Genomic DNA, 17,714 nt, shown 5'->3' on the forward strand with positions numbered 1-17,714 from the left:
CTTGGCTCCCCGCTGCGTCTGATAGTCTCCGGGACCAGGAGGCTGGGGAACGGGCGAGCGGCGCGCTTACCTTTCCTCGGACCCAGTCCATCCTTGTACGGGTGGACTACGACCCAACAGTGATTCATTTGCTCAACCTTTCCAGTACACTGGGGGAGACAGGAGGCATGCAACTTACAGCATATTCCTGGGGCCCTGAGAGGGTCTAGGCAACACTTGCTAAGAAGGATGACCCATTATTACTCTGGAGGGATTGAGAAGTCTAAAATGAGGGATTATCTCCCAAAAGAGGAGTCTACAAAGTTCTATGGCCTTTTCAGTGCAGTGGGAAAGCATCCTCCACTCTGTAAAGGTACAGGTGAACACCAAAAAGTACTGGAGTCCAGATCTAGGGAGCATCTGTGTAAAACCCATCTGCCAGTCTTCTGGGTATGTCCCTCCATGTTGGAGTGGTTTTATCAATGAAGGTAAGATAGGATGGTCTAGGGGATTATTGTGGACACATGACTTCACAGGGCAGGGTCACCTACTTTATGGTTTTTCCCTGTAAAGACCCCATAGATCAGTTTCTACCAGTCCTCTCTCCCACAGCGGGCAGCATCATGGAAGAGTTTAATGAGCTTCTGTTGGTCTGATCCTGGGAGAACTCCACTATTTTTGAGGAACCACTAATATCCTTATCTCCGTATCCCAACCTCAGCCTCCTCATATTCTTGCTGGGGCTAATGGGGACGGCTGGGGAAGGTGGAAGGATCTATCATTGGGGTCAGCACCTTGTCAGACTCCGCAGGCTGACCCCCCTCCCCCATTTGGTGGCCTTCTCTTCCTACTGTTTCCCTGGTTCACACTGGATGCATCCTCTCAGTAAACAACTGCCACCTGCTGAGGAAGCTGGGCTGCCTCTCAAAGAAGCACGATTAGGTCTTTGTGTTTAATACCAGAGTTTTCGGCTCGTAACAGTCCCCTTTCCTACCATATGGGTGGTGTGGGCATGCAGTTACTAGAAACCTGTACTTTGGCTGGCGCCGTGGCTTAACAGGCTAATCCTCTGCCTTGCGGCGACGGCACACCGGGTTCTAGTCCCAGTCGGGGCGCAGGATTCTATCCTGGTTGCCCCTCTTCCAGGCCAGCTCTCTGCTATGGCCTGGGAAGGCAGTGGAGGATGACCCAAGTGCTTGGGCCCTGCACCCCATGGGAGACCAGGATAAGCACCTGGCTCCTGGCTTCAGATCAGCGAGATGCGCTGGCCGCAGCGGCCATTGGAGGGTGAACCAACGGCAAAAAGGAAGACCTTTCTCTCTGTCTCTCTCTCTCACTATCCACTCTGCCTGTCAAAAAAAAAAAAAAAAAGAAACCTGTACTTTGAATAGGTATAAATATTGAATGTTTTACTTTTTCCCAATTATAAGGCCTGAATCTGAGCAATCAGTTTGTCCTCTTGGTCTGAGGTTTGGGATGATAGTGCTCCTGCTCTATGGCATCAGTTAAACTCTCCACAGAATAGCCTGCCACCCACACTGCTCCCTCTGTAATACCGCTTCCATCCGTGTGCCATTCAGCATGCATGTTCTCGAGGGGCTCATCCCAGAGGTCAGGCCTGCTGGAGAAGGTCTGTCTTACAGTATCAACACACTGATGTTGCAGGGCCCCCTCACCTGGGCTGGAAGGCAGATGGATGTTCAGGTTTAAGAGTCTGACAGACCTGTCAGGGCAATCTGGTAGAAGTCTTCTTTCTGTCAGCCAATGGTGCCCTTTGACTTCTAACACTGTCTGCACCTGCTGAAGGGTTTGTGCCTCTATGGGTTGTCCCAGCACCAATTTAGAGGCCTTGTTGACCAACAAGGGAGTGGCAGCTCTGTTCTTAGGCAACTGGGCTACCCCTGAACCAGAGAACTCAGTGGTTCTGAAAAGTATGCACCAGTCTCTCGATAGTTCTTAGTCCTTGAATCAGAACTCCTAAAACAGCTCCTAACCTACCAGACATAAAAATGAATGGCTTTTCTAGGTTTGAAGTCCTAGAGCCACGGCGTGGCCCAGCTCTGGCTGTAGGGCCTCCAAGGCCTGCTAGCATTCTGGGTTCCAGAGGTACTTGCTCCTCATGCTTTCATGCTTCACATAGCAGTTTTGCCAATAATCCATAATGTGGGATCCAGATGCAGCAGAAACCTGACATTCCCAGGAATCCTTGAAGCTGTCCTGGTTTTGGGAACCAACAGGAAATAACTGCTTTTTTCTACTCCACAGTTAGGACACAAGACCCTGGGTCTACATGTAGACAAACCTGGGCTTTTGAGGGGGAGACTTTGTACCTTATTTATTTTTTATAGTATTATAATCAGAATCTCACTGAGAGGGGCTGGTGATCACAAACCATCTACCTATGATAAGGACCATTTTTAGGGTGAGTTCTCTCAGTTCTCTAAGACGGTCCCAAATGGTGGGTCTATCTCTGAAACTCTGAGGAGGCATGGTGTACGTGGACTGTATAGTTTCCTGAGTGTCCAGGTTTCTATACACAAAGGTGAAAAGGTATTAGGACTCTGAGTTAAGGCATCTTTTTGGTTCAGGACAGTATATAACTGACCCTTTCCTCTCCAGGTATCTGAGTAAGTAGAGTGTATGTGTTTGGGATAACATACTGACAGGAAAACCGCCTCACTCACTACCCACAGGTCCTACACTAAGCATTACTCCCTGTTTGGCTCCCTGACTGGGAGAACCAGGGTGCTACAGGGTAAACTGACAGGCTTAATAACCCAAGCCCCAGGGACTTCCAGAGCAGGGGCAGATTCCTTCCGTGGCCACTGTTTGATGGGCACTGTCTCTTTCACAAACACTCTACTGGGGAAATGTCGTGGGCTAGCCCTGGGGTGAAAGTGTCCCATACAGATGGGCCTACTTGATTTTTAATACTCTCAGGAATTCTGCCACTTTCTGGGTTCTTGGGGTTGAGAAGTACTGACAGGCAGCTGCCTGGTGATGGCTCACCATCTTGTTCCTGGTCCCCTTCTAGGAAGACGGTAACCCCAAATTTAGCTCAGGAACATATAAAAGGGAGTGGGTTAGACTTGGTCTCATAGGCAAGGGGGAAAGTAAACTCTTACCTTAGGTTGACTGTCTGTACCTGTTACCATGCAGTCGCAGTTGGAGAGGGGGGCCGACAGGATGAGTCAGGACAGAGTAGGCGGCTCCGGTGTCCACAAGGAACTCAGTTCCCCTACCTGCCACTTCTAGAGTGCCTGGGGTTCTGCTGGAGTGATGGTGAAAGATCGTGCTGAAGTCGGAGCCGAGCAGGTGCCTGGGTCTCATCAGGAGGTGACCGCCTGCCTCCCATCCAAGAGGCTGGCCAGGAGGGGTCTCTTGCCAGGGTCCCCCAATGGCCCTCTAGCCTGCAATAGGCACTGTAGATGCATCCGTGGCTGGTGCACCCTCTCTGGTTGTCTGGTCTTCTGGGCCTTTGGGGGTTCCTCCCAGAGTGGCTAATTAATTAGGGCAGCAGAAAGCTGCACCACTTTAGCCAACCTATTATCTCTGCTCACCTCCTCTGCCCTGTCTCAACTGTTGGAAGACCCTGAAGTCCTCCTCCACCATGGTCGACAATGAGGTCTGAGGTCCTGCCTCTAGTGTTTGTTTCCTCTAATGTCGGGGCTGCCCAGCAAGTGAGGCTCATGCTCAGCAGAGTCGGGATCTGTGCTCGTGTCTTTCCTAAAGGCCTCAGTGAGCCAGCCCCAAAAGCTGGCCGGTTCTCTTCCTTTTCCTGAATGATCCCTGTTAACTGTGTCATAATTAACAGGCTGCACCACACACCTTTTCATCCCCCCTGTTATAAGGCAATAAGCTGTACCATCCTGTCTCTCAGTCTGATCTACAATCCCACTGTGTTCCTGATCTGGAACCACTCTGTCCCTACCTGGGATACTGAGTGGTGACAAAACTGGTTGCTCGTTCTCTGGCCTTCTTGAGGAAATGCACTGGGGGCACAACAAACAACAACATCTTGCCTAGTAAGAAGGTCAAGCTTAGCTTGGTAGATTCACCCCTAAACCTCCACGCTCTCAGAAAGCCAGCTAAACTGTTCTTGAGGTAGCCCTAGCTCAGTTACTGAGAAAGCAGCATGGACTTTGGGACTCGACCTTCCCCACCTGCTACTCCTCTTAAAGGAAAGCAGTCTGGGTCGTAGAAGGTGGGGTGGGAGAGAAGACAGCTGCTTCTGCAGCCCAGTGGAGGCCCATCAGGAAGGGGACACAGGTGGGTTGTTCCTGATGGTGGTTGTGAAGGGGTGGAAGGCATGGAGGAGGTGACACCAGGGCTAGCGTCTGGGATGCCAATAGGACGAGGACGAAGTGGTAGAAGCCAATGGGGGTCAAGGAGTTGGGGTTCTAAACATGAGGTCAGTAACTCTAATGGTCAGGGACTGCAGGACGGAGTGGCTGAGGAACAGCAGCCATGCAGCCTCAATAGGAATCATGAAGCTTGGGGTCCCGACAGAGCTTCAAAGACATCTTGACCACAAGGAATTTCTCCACATTTTCCCTCAAAACACAAAAACCCAGTTAAAGAATGGTGTTATAAATTAGTGACCTGTTCATGGGCCATGTCTCTTGATCCTCTCCTTGTATTGAGGTCATACCATGTTGAATAAAAAGTTACTTTTTCCTTTTCAGCCATCCAACCTAAACTGTTCCAAGTGCTTAAGATGCAACCCAGGGGACAGCGCCTGGGATACTTGAAGTGTTTCCCATATGGGCCCTTCAATGGAGTCTGTGGCCTATTATTAAAGGTCCTGGGACTGGGTATTATCTCCACCAGTGGGCAGCTATCCATGAATACAAGCACCTTGGCCCTGACCCACCTGCAGATATAAGCAGCGAGAAACAAAGTAACAGTCAAGATCAGAGAGGCAGAAGGATCAGGAGGAAAAATCTCAAATCTGCCTCTATGGACTCTGTGTGGTAGGGGATGATCCCCACCAGTTCTCCATGATCCCTGCTGGGTGATGTCCATGGGGCACCTGAATCTGAATGGCTTAGAAGCTCCAGCCACCTTGCGGCTAGTGGCAGCCATGGCTGGAGGGCAGGAGCAAGATGATGTCCTGGGAGGCAAGATCAGAGTAAAAAGACAACGACTGGGAGTTTTCAGACAGGACTAAACCAAAACCAAAGCTGCAGTTCCAGCAGTCAACTGTGTTGATTCTACCCAGTAACCAGAGTGCACAGGGGCAACCCACCTGTCCCCTGCTGCGTGATCAGTGCCAGGAGCCAGGAGTTTCAACCCACCCCACGTGATGTCTGCTAAGGTGCCTCAAATCAAAATCCAAAACTAAAACCAAAAACCAAGCCCGAGGACTTAAAGAGGAAAAAGAGAGGAAAGAAAAACATGTGAGAGGAAAGAAAAACAGTGGGTGGGGTAAGCTAGGATTCTGGGAGGTCAGAGAACTCTCCAACAGCAGAGACCCTGAAGTAAAGGCACAGGCAGCCATTGGCCCACTGAGAGAGGGTTCCATCTGTCTGTACACCCACCAATCTTCACCTTCTCCAAGGGGGAATATTCCCTTTTCCAGGTTCCACCAGAGTCACCAGAAACATGTTACTGACCCCTTTGGCTCACCTGCAAGTATCAACGCACAAGAGGCCAATGTGCAACCCACACAAGATTCGTTGGGGGTCTTGTGTTGGAGCACAAGGTGGAACGCATGGCATGAAGAGGTTCTGCCAACTGGTTCTCCAACAGTAGCTGAACAGGTGCTTTTATGGGGTTGGGAAGGTATGGTGGTTCCCTGCTGGCACAAAGCATTTTGGTCTGCACCTGGCTTAGTGTCCTGTGCAGAGGTGCTCTTGTTTGTTTGTTTGTTTGTTTTTTCTTTTTGCACACAACACCCTCAAAACGGTGGCGTTACTACCACCACCCCAGGAAAGTCACCTATTGTTGCATGAGTTATAGAGAGCAGGTACAGGTTGAGGAAGTCCTTAAGCAGGGCAGCAGGGGTCGTCTGTGGTTAGGATCTGATGCTCCTTGCTCCTGACTGGTTTCAAGCTGGATATGGACACGTCAGGTTGGGAGGGGCTTGACTGCATAGCCCCTGCTTCCATCCTGTCTCAGAAGGATTGTACTTAGAAAGAGGGAAGTTAAGCTAACAACTGAAAAATGACAGTTTGGTTGGCTTCTGTCACTCAGCACCCAGGACCCTGGCAAGCAGATCTTGTCCCATGGCAAGAGACAGGAGGACTTTTCCTGGGGCATCTGACCTACTGAGGAGGAAGGACTAGAGACAGATTTCAGAGGTCCCCCCACAGCAGCTAACTCCACGATGAGACTCACAGTCAGCAAGCTGCTGGGCACTCAGAAGCCTTAGGAGGCTGGTTAGGCCCCTACATGAAAATAAAAGCAGACAAAGACCACAAGCCACCTAGGGAAAACATCTCACCTTGCAGAGACAAAAATAACTGTATCTTGCAAAAAATAGAAACACTACAGGGAGAAGTCACCACAAAATTAGTGGTATCCTTAGAGAAATAAGAGAAAACATCACAAAGAAGAAACAAGGGTGGGACATCACGTAAGAGAGAAAACTCCAGCAAAATACAATTTAATATTTGAAATTAAAAACTCAGTAAAATTAGAAGATAGTTATGAAAATGTTCCAAAAGTAGAGCAAAAAGAGATGAAATAACAGAAGAAAAAATGTATTTGTATTTTTAGCATTTTTAAAATTCATTTGAAAGACAGGCAGAGAGAATCTTCTACACATTACTTCATTACCCCAAAAGCCTGCAATAGTAAGGGCTGGACCAGGCCAAAACCAGGACTCCATCCAGGTTTCCTACATGGGAATGCACTTGGGTCGTCACTGGCTGCCTCCTGGGGTACAAATTAGCAGAAGTTGGAATTAGAAGCATATCCAGTACTCAAATCCAGGTATTCCAATATGGAATGTAGGTGTCTCAAGTGGTATTAATATATTAATATATAATACATTTTCTCCAGAAGAATATTTTTGTTTTGTTTTGTTTTTTTAATTTTTGACAGGCAGAGTGGACAGTGAGAGAGAGAGACAGAGAGAAAGGTCTTCCTTTTGCCGTTGGTTCACCCTCCAATGGCCGCCGCGGTTGGCGCACCGCGCTGATCCGATGGCAGGAGCCAGGTGCTTCTCCTGGTCTCCCATGGGGTGCAGGGCCCAAGCACTTGGGCCATCCTCCACTGCACTCCCTGGCCACAGCAGAGAGCTGGCCTGGAAGAGGGGCAACCGGGACAGGATCGGTGCCCCGACCGGTACTAGAACCCGGTGTGCCGATGCCGCAAGGCGGAGGATTAGCCTATTGAGCCACGGCGCCAGCCTCTCCAGAAGAATATTAAAGAAAAATTTCCACGACCAGTCCAGAAAGTCCAAGATGTGACTCATGGTTTTTGAAAGACAAGAATGTGGTGCAGAAGAGATCAATAAAATAGAAAAGCAAGAGTACTTTCCAAAGTGAGAGACATGAGTTTACTAATGAAAGGGATCCACTGGCACCGCAGCATGAAATCTCCACACACTGGCTCTAACGGTGTCAAAGAGCTTAAGAAAATGCTTTATGGTTTATTTTCAAAGAGCGTGACCACCCTCAATCTGGCATAACACCTCCAGCTACACCTAACACAGTTTTAAATTTTAACACAAAGTATAAAAAAACCCTCAACTGCTAAACTTTCCATAACTCTAACAAGTCCTCCGGTACAAGGCCTCCGCCACAATCAATTCTGTTTTGCCCCATCTCTTAATCCCGTCCAATCTCCTTCCCCTTCCTGTCTGCCTAGCAACTGGTCTGGGCACCCAGTCGCCTGCCCTGTCTTGGGCAATGTCTGGGAAGATCGTGACTCCCGAAGGACTCGGCCAGTGAAGAACTGGGTAAGGGACGTGTGCACTAGGAGATAAAAGGGTGTTGGTTCTTATCTCAGGTGTGCCTGCCATCACACACTGCCTTGCCAAGTCACGAATAAAGCCTCGCTTCTTGCTACTTTCATGTGTCTGAGTCCATCCTTTGGTGGACAGGTGGTCTCAGGTGGGCTTATTTCCCACAGAGGGAAACAGCGGGAAGATTCTTAAATAAGGAATCAGAAAGGGGAGGACCTCTCAGCAACAGAAGCTGGAAACCAGAGGACGAAGTAGAAATGCATTCGAAATGTTCACCCACTCTATGCATCCAGTGTGACAATAGTTTAAAAGCATTTATGGAAAGTTTCAAAAATTGTATCTTTCATGTTTCCCTTCTCTGGAAGTTACCAAAGGATGTTTTCTACCAAAATAAGAGAGTAAAACCAAGGAAGAGAAAGCTGGGAGGTCTAGAAGAAAGGATTCAGCTCAAGAGTGTCTCCCAAACATGGAGCTCCTCAGGCACAAACCAGGGCATGCCAGAGGCTCTGGGGAGGTCTCCAAGGAGACACAAGTAGAAATGCAAGGAGTACGTGTAGACAACAGAGGGGAATCCAGAGCTACATCAGTAAAGAAACACATATTCTCTCTTTCTTTCACGCACACATACATATACACGCATACACACACACACACACACACAGGAAAAGCAACAGAAGATAAGGAACTCCATCACTCTCGGTTCCGTGTTCAGAGCCTGTGGACACTGAATGTCCATCTCATAGAATAAGGATGTCTGAGGATGGGATCATGGGAGGAACACATGTGACTTCAAGAGGGAAGAGAAGTGGTAACCAGTGCTCACCAGCCAGTGTACTCTGGCAGAGATTTCTGGTTAGGAAAGACAGCTGCCCAGCATCAGGATTCCACAGCCTCTGTGAAGCTCATTTCAGTCTATAAAGCTTTACTAAGCACTGGTGATGAAACCCTGATATTGAGACAGTATTATAAAGAATACATGTATTTGGGGGCTACCATTGTGGTGCACTGGGTTAAGCTGCTGCTTGCAACAATGGCATTCCGTAGTGGGGTGCCAGTTCAAGTTCCAGCTGCTCTGCTTCTAATTCAGCTTCCTGCTGATGGGCCTAGGAAGGCAAAAGAAGATGGTTCAAGCACTTGGGCCCCTGCCACCCATGTGGGAGATCTGGATGGAGTTCCTGGCCCAGAACTGGCTGTTGGAGCCATTTGGGGGGAGTGACTCAGCAGATAAATCTCTCTACTTCCCCCAACCCCTTGCTGCCCAACGGCTATGCCTTTCAAACAAATAAATGTATCTTTAAAAAGAACACATGTATTTAGAGAAAAATTTCCATTTTAAGTAAGCAGATAGTACAAAGTAGGCAAATGTGAAAATGTTTAATGGTAGACAACTGAATAATAAAGAACATATTATAGTAAGAATGAGAGGAAAGACAGGCTAAGAACTGAAAAGAAAGCCACAGGGTCATAGACATTCCAGATGACACACAGGGGCCAACTGGCCACCACTCCATTCTCCCTGCACCCAGACCACCACCTTATGCATTCATGAAAGTACTCTCCCTGGCACCTCTGGCTGCAGCAACAACACCCTCTTCAAAATAATGCCGCGGAGAGCTGCTACCAACCAAAATGGAGCTGAAATTCACCACCATTCCCAGCAGACACCGAGGGCCACTGCTGAAGTTGACAACAGGCTAGAAATCGCATCTCAGGCACAATCTAAGCAGCTGACACTACTCCAAGGGGAGCGGCTTCTCTTGCAGTTGTGGGCCCTTCAACTCTGGAGTGGATCCTGACAATCTCCTTGTCACCCAATGATCCGAGATCCCAAAGGACAAGTGGCATGCATTCCCAGAGTGGGCAAGAAGACTGACTCTGGGGTGACCTCTTCCTGAGCTCACTATAATTTGGAGGTTTCCAAATGAGTTATGTGAAAGACACAATTCTAAGGAGAAAGAAACAGAACTGCATGATAGTACTTACAGGCTGAGCAACACCATCAGTGCCAGAAACTGGCAGGAAAAGCAAACAAGCTTCAAACAGAGGAGGCTGGTGGATGCTCGACCTTTAACATGGTCCTTACTGGCCGGGCAGTATGTGTCACCTTTCCTGACATTATTACTGTTTTCAACACAGATTTCATTACGGGGATGTGACACCTGCAGATCATACTTGAGAAAAGGACTCTTCTTTTTCAGGCTGCCCTCACCAGAGGGCCAGATATGACAGGCACTCAGTTCCCCAGGCTTTGGATATGGCATAGCCAGTCTCAGGCCGCTCACTCTGGTTGAGGACAGCAGGATCACCAGGCCACCCTGGGGTTTCTAGGAAACCCACTGCTTTCTTCCTTCTCTTCTGTTTAATCTTGAGCCACTTCAAAGTTCCACCATAAATAAGACTGCTAGAATAACTGATGTCATTTAACCACAGGGTTCTAAGTAAAAGACACTGAGTGGGAGACAAGACAGAATTTTCGAATATAGAAATAAAAGGGAATAACATTCCAGAGTTAATTTAGCAGGTTATAATTTAAAATAGAAGAAATCAACTGCAGGGAGACATAAAATCAGGTGCATTAACAGCTACCTCCAGATCTGTGGACTCCATGGCAGCCTTCAAAGTCTGGCCCTGGACTTCTGTGAGGAGCTCCTGCTATGCCAGAGGCCTCTGGGAGTACAGCCAGCACCACCCCCACTTCGACTCCCTAGCTGAATCAGTGGATAGGTTAGGACTCATTCACCTCCCAACGGTCTGCCATTCTAGAGGCTCCAGTGCAGCTGTTGCTATTTCAAATATAAAACTGCTCAGGCTGGTATAATAATAATAATAATAAAGAAAACCGACAGGAAAATATTTTGTGGCCCACACAAGTGTAAGTTACTGTCCTGCTGCCAACAGTTCCTCCAGCAGGTAGGAGACCTGTTTAACCCCATAAAACTAGGAGGAAAGCAGATACCAACCCATAGAGAATCAACAGCCCCAATTTTATCTACTTCATTTTTTAAACTGTTCACTTCACAAGAGATTCAGGAATGGGAAGAAAACGACACTCTGGAACAAAGCCCTGCACAGAGAAACTTGCCCTGGTGATCAGGAAGGAAAAGCACAGCTCAGAGCCTGCAGGAGTCTTACTGTACAGATATTTTTTGATGAGAACATAGGTTTGAAATTAATAATAAAATATATCACTTCCTCCTTATAATTTTATTACCATCCTTTCAATAAACAACTCGGGCAAACAAAAACTCTTACTTCACACAGCCATTCTTCTCAGCATAATCCTTCTTCTCAGCCAGGCAAAGTGGTTTCGCATTTGGTTTCTGACTTGAAGCACTAGAAATCAGAAAGCATTGTTAAAATTTGTGAACCTATTTGCCCCAATTTTGAAGATATCTTGGGGCCAGCGCTGTGCACAGCAGGTTAACGTCCCGGCCTGAAGCGCCAGTATCCCACATGGGCGCCGGTTCTAGTCCTGGCTGCTCCTCTTCCGATCCAGCTCTCTGCTGTGGCCTGGGATAGCAGCAGAAGATGGCCCAAGTGCTTGGGCCCTGCACCCACGTGGGAGACCTGGAAGCAGCTCCTGGCTCCTGGCTCTGGATCGGCGCAATTCTGGCCATTGCGGCCAATTGGGGAGTGAACCATCAGATGGAAGACTTCTCTCTCTCTCTGCCTCCCCTCTCTCTGTGTGTAATTCTGACTTTCAAATAAATAAATAAATCTTTAAAAAATATGAGAAAAACTACATCAAGACAAATAATAATTGCTCATACTGGTACTATCGATAAAATTTTAAAAGCACTCAAGAAAAGACATACAGCAAACAGGAGAACAGAGAAAAAGACGACAGACTTTGCACCAAGAATGATACAAGCAAGAAGGCAGAAAAGCAGTAAGTTTAAAATACAGCAAAGAAAGGACTGTTAATGTAGAATTCTAGACCAAGTGAAAATGTTGTTTTCAAAAATGAAACTAGTAATTTTTTCAGACATACAAAGCTAAGAGAGTTTATCACCAGCATGTCGTCTGGTTCAGAGGCAAATGCTCCAACTTAACTACATACGTAAGGCTACAGTGTAGTTAGTTAGATCTTTGTAAAGATAGCTGAGTGTTTAAATCAAAGTCATTTTCAAGACATACTACAGGGCAGTTAGAATCAAAACAGCTTGGTACTAGTACAAAAACAGATGGATAGACCAATGGAACAGAATAGAAATGCCAGAAATCAATCCAAGCATCTACAACCAACCTTATATTTGACCAAGGAGCTAAACCAATCCCTGGAGCAAGGACATTCTCTTCAACAAATGGTGCTGGGAAAACTGGATTTCCACATGCAGAAGTATGAAGCAGGACCCCTACCTAACACCTACACAAAAATCCACTCAACGTGGATTAAAGACCTAAATCTATGACCTGATAGCATCAAATTATTAGAGAATATTGGGGAAACCCTGCAAGACATTGGCACAGGCAAAGAGTTCTTGGAAAAGGCCCCAGAGGCACAGGCTATCAAAGCCAAAGTTAACAAATGGGATTACATCAAATTGAGACACTTCCGTACTGTAAAAGAAACACTCAGGAAAGTGAAGAGGCAACTGAGTGGGAGAAATATTTGTGAACTATGCAACTGATAAAGGACTAATAACCAGAATATATTAACAGATCAAGAAACTCCACAACAACAAACAACCCAGTTAAAAAATGTGCAAAGCACTTAAACAGACATTTTTCAAAAGGGGAAAAGAGACACATCAAAAAATGCTCAGGATCACTAGCCATCAGGGAAATGCAAATCAAAACCACAATGAGGTTTTACCTCTCCCCAGTTAGAATGGCTTACATACAGAAATCAACAAACAACAAATGCTGGCAAGGATGTGGGAGAAAAGGTACCCTAGTCCACTGTTGGTGGGAATGTAAATTGGTAAAGCCATTATGGAAGACAGCAGGGAGATACATATGACCTAGCCATCCCACTCCTGGGAATTTACCCAAGGGAAAGGAAATCAGCAAACAAAAGAGTTATCTGCACCCCATATTCATTGCAGCTCAATTAACAATAGCTAAGACATGCAATCAACTTAAATGCCCATCAACTAAAGATTGGATAAATTATGGGATATGTACTCTATGGAATACTACACAACTGTAAAAACAAAAATGAAATCCAGTCATTTGCAACAAAATGGATGAAGTCTCAAAGGGACAAATAGCATATATTCTCAGTGATAACTAACAGAGCACCTAAAAGGAAATATGTAGAAGTGAAATTGATACTTTGAGAAGCAATGACTTGAACAGCACTTGTCTTGACTGTCAAGGAACATTTTTTTCTTTTCCTTAATGGATAATGGGACTAGGAATGGGAGAGGAAGGAGGAGGTGGGGTGGAAGGGCAGGTATGGTGGGAAGAATCACTATATTCCTAAAGCTATACTTATGAAATTTGTACTTATTAAAGGTTTCTTTGGGAAAAAATAATGTCATGATAGAATCTAGTATATAAATACATCACATGACAACCACAGCATATAGTCCAGGAGGGGAAAAGTAGAACACTATCTTAAGTTCTTAGACTACAAAAGAAGTGGTATAGTGTGATGGCTTTTCTGTGGTTTCTTTAATGTTACGGACACATATCTTGATGAGACAAGGTTATAGTCAAAACCCTTGATACTCATCTTTAAGGAGATGACAATCCAGTCTTTGCTACCTACTAACTCTTAACCCCCTAAGTAGTCCTGCCCTCTGGTCTGTGTATACCCATGCTCCACACCCAGACCACCCCATGCTGGCCTCCACTGGACCTTCCTTATAGAAACAACTTTGTCCAACAAGGAAACAAAGTCATTCAGCACCCATTTTCAGTGAGTTTTGTTGCTAAGCAATCGTCACAAGATTTTTCCTTTACATTAGTATATGTTAAATCAGATAGGCATATGGCCTAGTGGTTAAGACACCAGTTAGGAGGCCCATGTCCCACATCAGAGTGTTCAGATTCAATTCCTAGTCTCAGCTCCCAATTCCAGTTTCCTGCCAATGCAGACGTTAGGAGGCAGCAGTGATGTGAGCTGGGTTCCTGCCTCCTACACGGGAGACTTGAGTTGAGTTCTGGATACCTGGTTTCAGCTTGGCTCAGTCCTGGTAATTGCAAGTATTTTGGGTGGGAACCAGTGGATTGAAGCTGTCTATCTCATTCCTTGTCTCTCTGCCTCTCAAATATACATATATATGTATGTATACCATTTATAAATAAATGTGAGATTATTTATTTGAAGGGCAGAGTAACAGAGGCAACTAGAGACAGAGACTGTCTAGCCCCTGGTCCACCTCCCAGAGGCCTGCAATAAGCATGGTCGAGTCAGGATGAAGCCACCAGGAATGCCATCCAGGTCTCCCATATGGATGGCAGGGGCCCAGGCACTTGGGCCATCATCTGCTGCCTTCCCATGAACATTAGCAGGGAGCTGGATTGGAAGCAAAGCAGCTGAAACTCAAACTGGCATTCCGATATGGGATATGGGTGTCTCAAGTGGTGACTTAACCTGTTGTGCCACAACAGTAGTCCCTTCATATCCCTGGGTATTAAATCTGTGGGTTCAAGAAACCACACATCAAAAAACACTCAGATGGGGCTAGCGTTGTGGTGTAGTGGATAAAGCCACTGCCTGTGACACTAGCATCCTATATCTGTACTGGTTCGAGTCCCAGACACTCCACTTCCAATCTAGCTCCCTGCTAATGCACCAGGGAAAGCAGCAGAGGATGGCCCAAGTACTTGGGCCCCTGCACCTTTGTGGGACACCCGGATGGAGCTCCTGGTTTCAGTATGGCCCAACACCAGCCACAGCGGCCACTTGGAGAGTGAACTGGCAGATGGAAGATCTCCCTCTCTCCTTCTCTCTGTATAACTCAATTTCAAATAAATAAAATAAATCCTTAAAAAACTACTCAAAAAAATCTATGTCTGCACTGAACATGCGCAGATGCCTTTCCCTTGTGATTATGCCCCAAATAATACAGTCTAGACTACTTGCATAACAACCACGTTGTATTAGTCATAGAAGTAATCTAGAGATGATTTAGCACATGGAGATGTGCATGGGTCACACAAGAGACTTGAGTGTCTGTAGATGTTGGTTTCATGGAAGCAGTCTCCCACAGAGAAGACAGCATTACACTAAAGGCTCTACCCAATCACACTGCATTTTCAAATCATACCTTGTTGCTGGGATATCTGGGTCGGCATATATGGTTATTCCTCTTTTTGTTGGCCAGTATGCTGAAGATTCAATACCCTTCAAAAAGAAAAAAAAATATGTCAGCAACATATAGATATGGATATAGACATTTCTTTTTAAATAAAAATCCATGGGAATTATTCTTAAGAGGAACCAATCCAGATAATTTTCATATACACAACAATTTGCAGAGACAAAGAACACAAAGACAGATGATTACAGATTACACCCTTGGTGCAGCCACTAGACCGAAGAGAAGATAGCTTTACAATGTCCCATGATGATACTCACCAGTCTCGCCAAAACAACTGCAGGGCAGTTAGAACTGAAATAAACTTTTTTAAAATAAAATATTAATTAATTTATTTGAAAGGCAGAGTTAAAGAGACAAAGGGAGAGGGTGGGAGAGAAAGACATTGATCTTCCATCCACTGGTTCACTCCCTAAATAGCTCAACTTCCAGGACTGGGCCAGGCCAAAGCCAGGAGCCTGGAACTCCATCTAGATCTCCCACATAGGGCCCAAGGGAGGGGCCCAAGGACTTGGGCCATCCTTTTGCTGCTTTCCTAGACATACGAGCCGGGAGCTGGACTGGAAGTGGAACAACAGGAACTAGAACTTGTACCCCTATGAGATGCTGGTGCTGAAGGCAGTTTAACTGGCTGAGCCAAAATACCAACCCCTGCAATAAACTATTAAGAGTGCCCCAGAATGCCAGGTTTTCACAGTCTTGTTAAACTGATAACACTTAATTTTGCAGAGAGGCCACTAGTCCCACAAACAAGAGCTTTGTAGGAGGGGAGCTGGAGCTCTTCCAAAGTAACCAAACATGTAAAGTCTGGTTTCATAAACAAAACTATCATAGCCAAGGATTTTTCTAATAGAAACCATGTTTTTGGTTCCTAATAGACTCTAAAAGAATATTATTAAAATTTTACAAATTTTGTATAAAATGGGCATTTTAAAAACACAACTTTATTGGGCCAGCGCTGTGGTGTAGTGGGTTAAGCTGCTGCCTGCAGTGCCAGCAATGCATATGGGTGCCGGTTTGAGTCACAGCTGCTCTACTTCCGATCCAGCTCTCTGCTACAGCCTGGGAAAGCAGAAGATGGCCCAAGTCCTTGGGCCCCTGCACCCACATGGGAGACCCAGAAAAAGCTCCTGGTTCCTGGCTTCAGATCAGTGCAGCTCCAGCCGTTGCTGCCAGTTGGGGAGTAAACCAGCAGGTGGAAGACCTCCCTCTTTCTCTCTCTCTCTCTCTCTCTCTCTCTCTCTCTCTCTCTCTCTCTCTCTCTGCCTTTCCTTCTCTCTGTGTAACTCTGACTTTCAAATAAATAAATAAATCTTTAAAGAAAAATACAACCTTATTTTCATCTTTGAAAAAGAGGCATTGCTGTTTCTTTTCAGATTTCTTTTTAGGTGAATCTCTCAATGAATCCATATTACAATTCACAGCTTTATCTGAAAAAGAAAAACAGTGATAAAAAAGCTACTTTGAAAGGTTCTATTGACAGAAAGGATACCAAAAAATTTAATAAAAATAAACACCATTATGAAATCTTAATACAGGAAATCATTACAAAATAGGGCTTTATATGGAATTTAAAATCTTGTCTCAACCTTGACTGTTAAGAAAAAGGTTCTAAAAATTCCCATTATCAATTTAATGAAAATGAAACATAATTTTCCCAACTTGGCAGAGATCTTTTCCAAAGAAGGCCACAGTCTTATTTCCCAACACATATGCTCTACTTACAATGTGACTCTGACTCCCACGGCAAGATGGGATCTACGAGTATTTTACTTTCCCATGAACCTGAGTGGGTTTATTAAGACATTGGAGTGATGCTGCGTGACTCTAAGGCTAGATCACAACAAGACTTGCTCTCTTGGACACTCATTGTTGAAACCCAGCCACCAGGTTGGGAGGAGCCCAAGCAACCACACAAGGCTGCTACAGGTCAGATGACAGCCTCAACTGAGGTTCCAGCCCAAAGCCAGCATCAACTGCCAGAGCCTGACTACACAGTCTTCAGGTGAATTCCAGTGTTTGGCTACCATCAGCCTTTATGTCTTTCCAGCTGAGGCCCAAGACACTGAGAAACAATGACAAACATTCCTGGGGGCCACTCTGAGGTCCTGATCACAGAATCCAGAGCATTATAAAATGGGGAGATTTGTTGTAACTGGAATACTGACTGTAAGTCAGCTTCAGCCAAGTTCAGGTTCACAACTATGCACATCACTTCTTTTGGGGGGTGCACAGAACAATACATACCTGCACTACATGAGCTCTGAAGGACCCATTGGCCCTTCTCTGCCCTGTTCTTCCTCAAATATAACTCTAGTTCCTTGTCGTCTGATATACAGCCATCTCTCTGCTACACCAGCTCTGTCCTGTGCATCTCACTTTATCATGCAACAGACACAGAGGGCCATTGCTGTAGTGCAGTGAGTTAAAGGCCCGGCCTGCAGCGCCGGCATCCCATACGGGCACCAGTTCTAGTCCCGGCTACTCCTCTTCCAATCCAGCTCTCTGCTATGGCCTGGGAAAGCAGTGCAAGATGGCACAAGTCCTTGGGC

At 46.1% G+C, this 17,714-nt stretch overlaps 1 protein-coding gene across 1 annotated transcript in view; it reads right to left on the reverse strand.

Moving 5' to 3' along the window:
• TDRD12 (tudor domain containing 12) overlaps nucleotides 1-17,714 on the reverse strand; it is a gene marked incomplete at its 5' end in the record, with an annotated part of 96,334 nt that overhangs the window by 39,873 nt on the left and 38,747 nt on the right. Inside the window, 3 exons of the mRNA XM_062176006.1 lie at nucleotides 11,144-11,224; nucleotides 15,112-15,188; nucleotides 16,495-16,592. Coding sequence (XP_062031990.1) covers nucleotides 11,144-11,224; nucleotides 15,112-15,188; nucleotides 16,495-16,592 — 256 coding nt within the window. The remainder of the gene's footprint in view (nucleotides 1-11,143; nucleotides 11,225-15,111; nucleotides 15,189-16,494; nucleotides 16,593-17,714) is intronic.

The sequence above is a fragment of the Lepus europaeus genome, chromosome 19 (assembly GCF_033115175.1).
Source record: "Lepus europaeus isolate LE1 chromosome 19, mLepTim1.pri, whole genome shotgun sequence".
Taxonomy (NCBI): domain Eukaryota; kingdom Metazoa; phylum Chordata; class Mammalia; order Lagomorpha; family Leporidae; genus Lepus; species Lepus europaeus.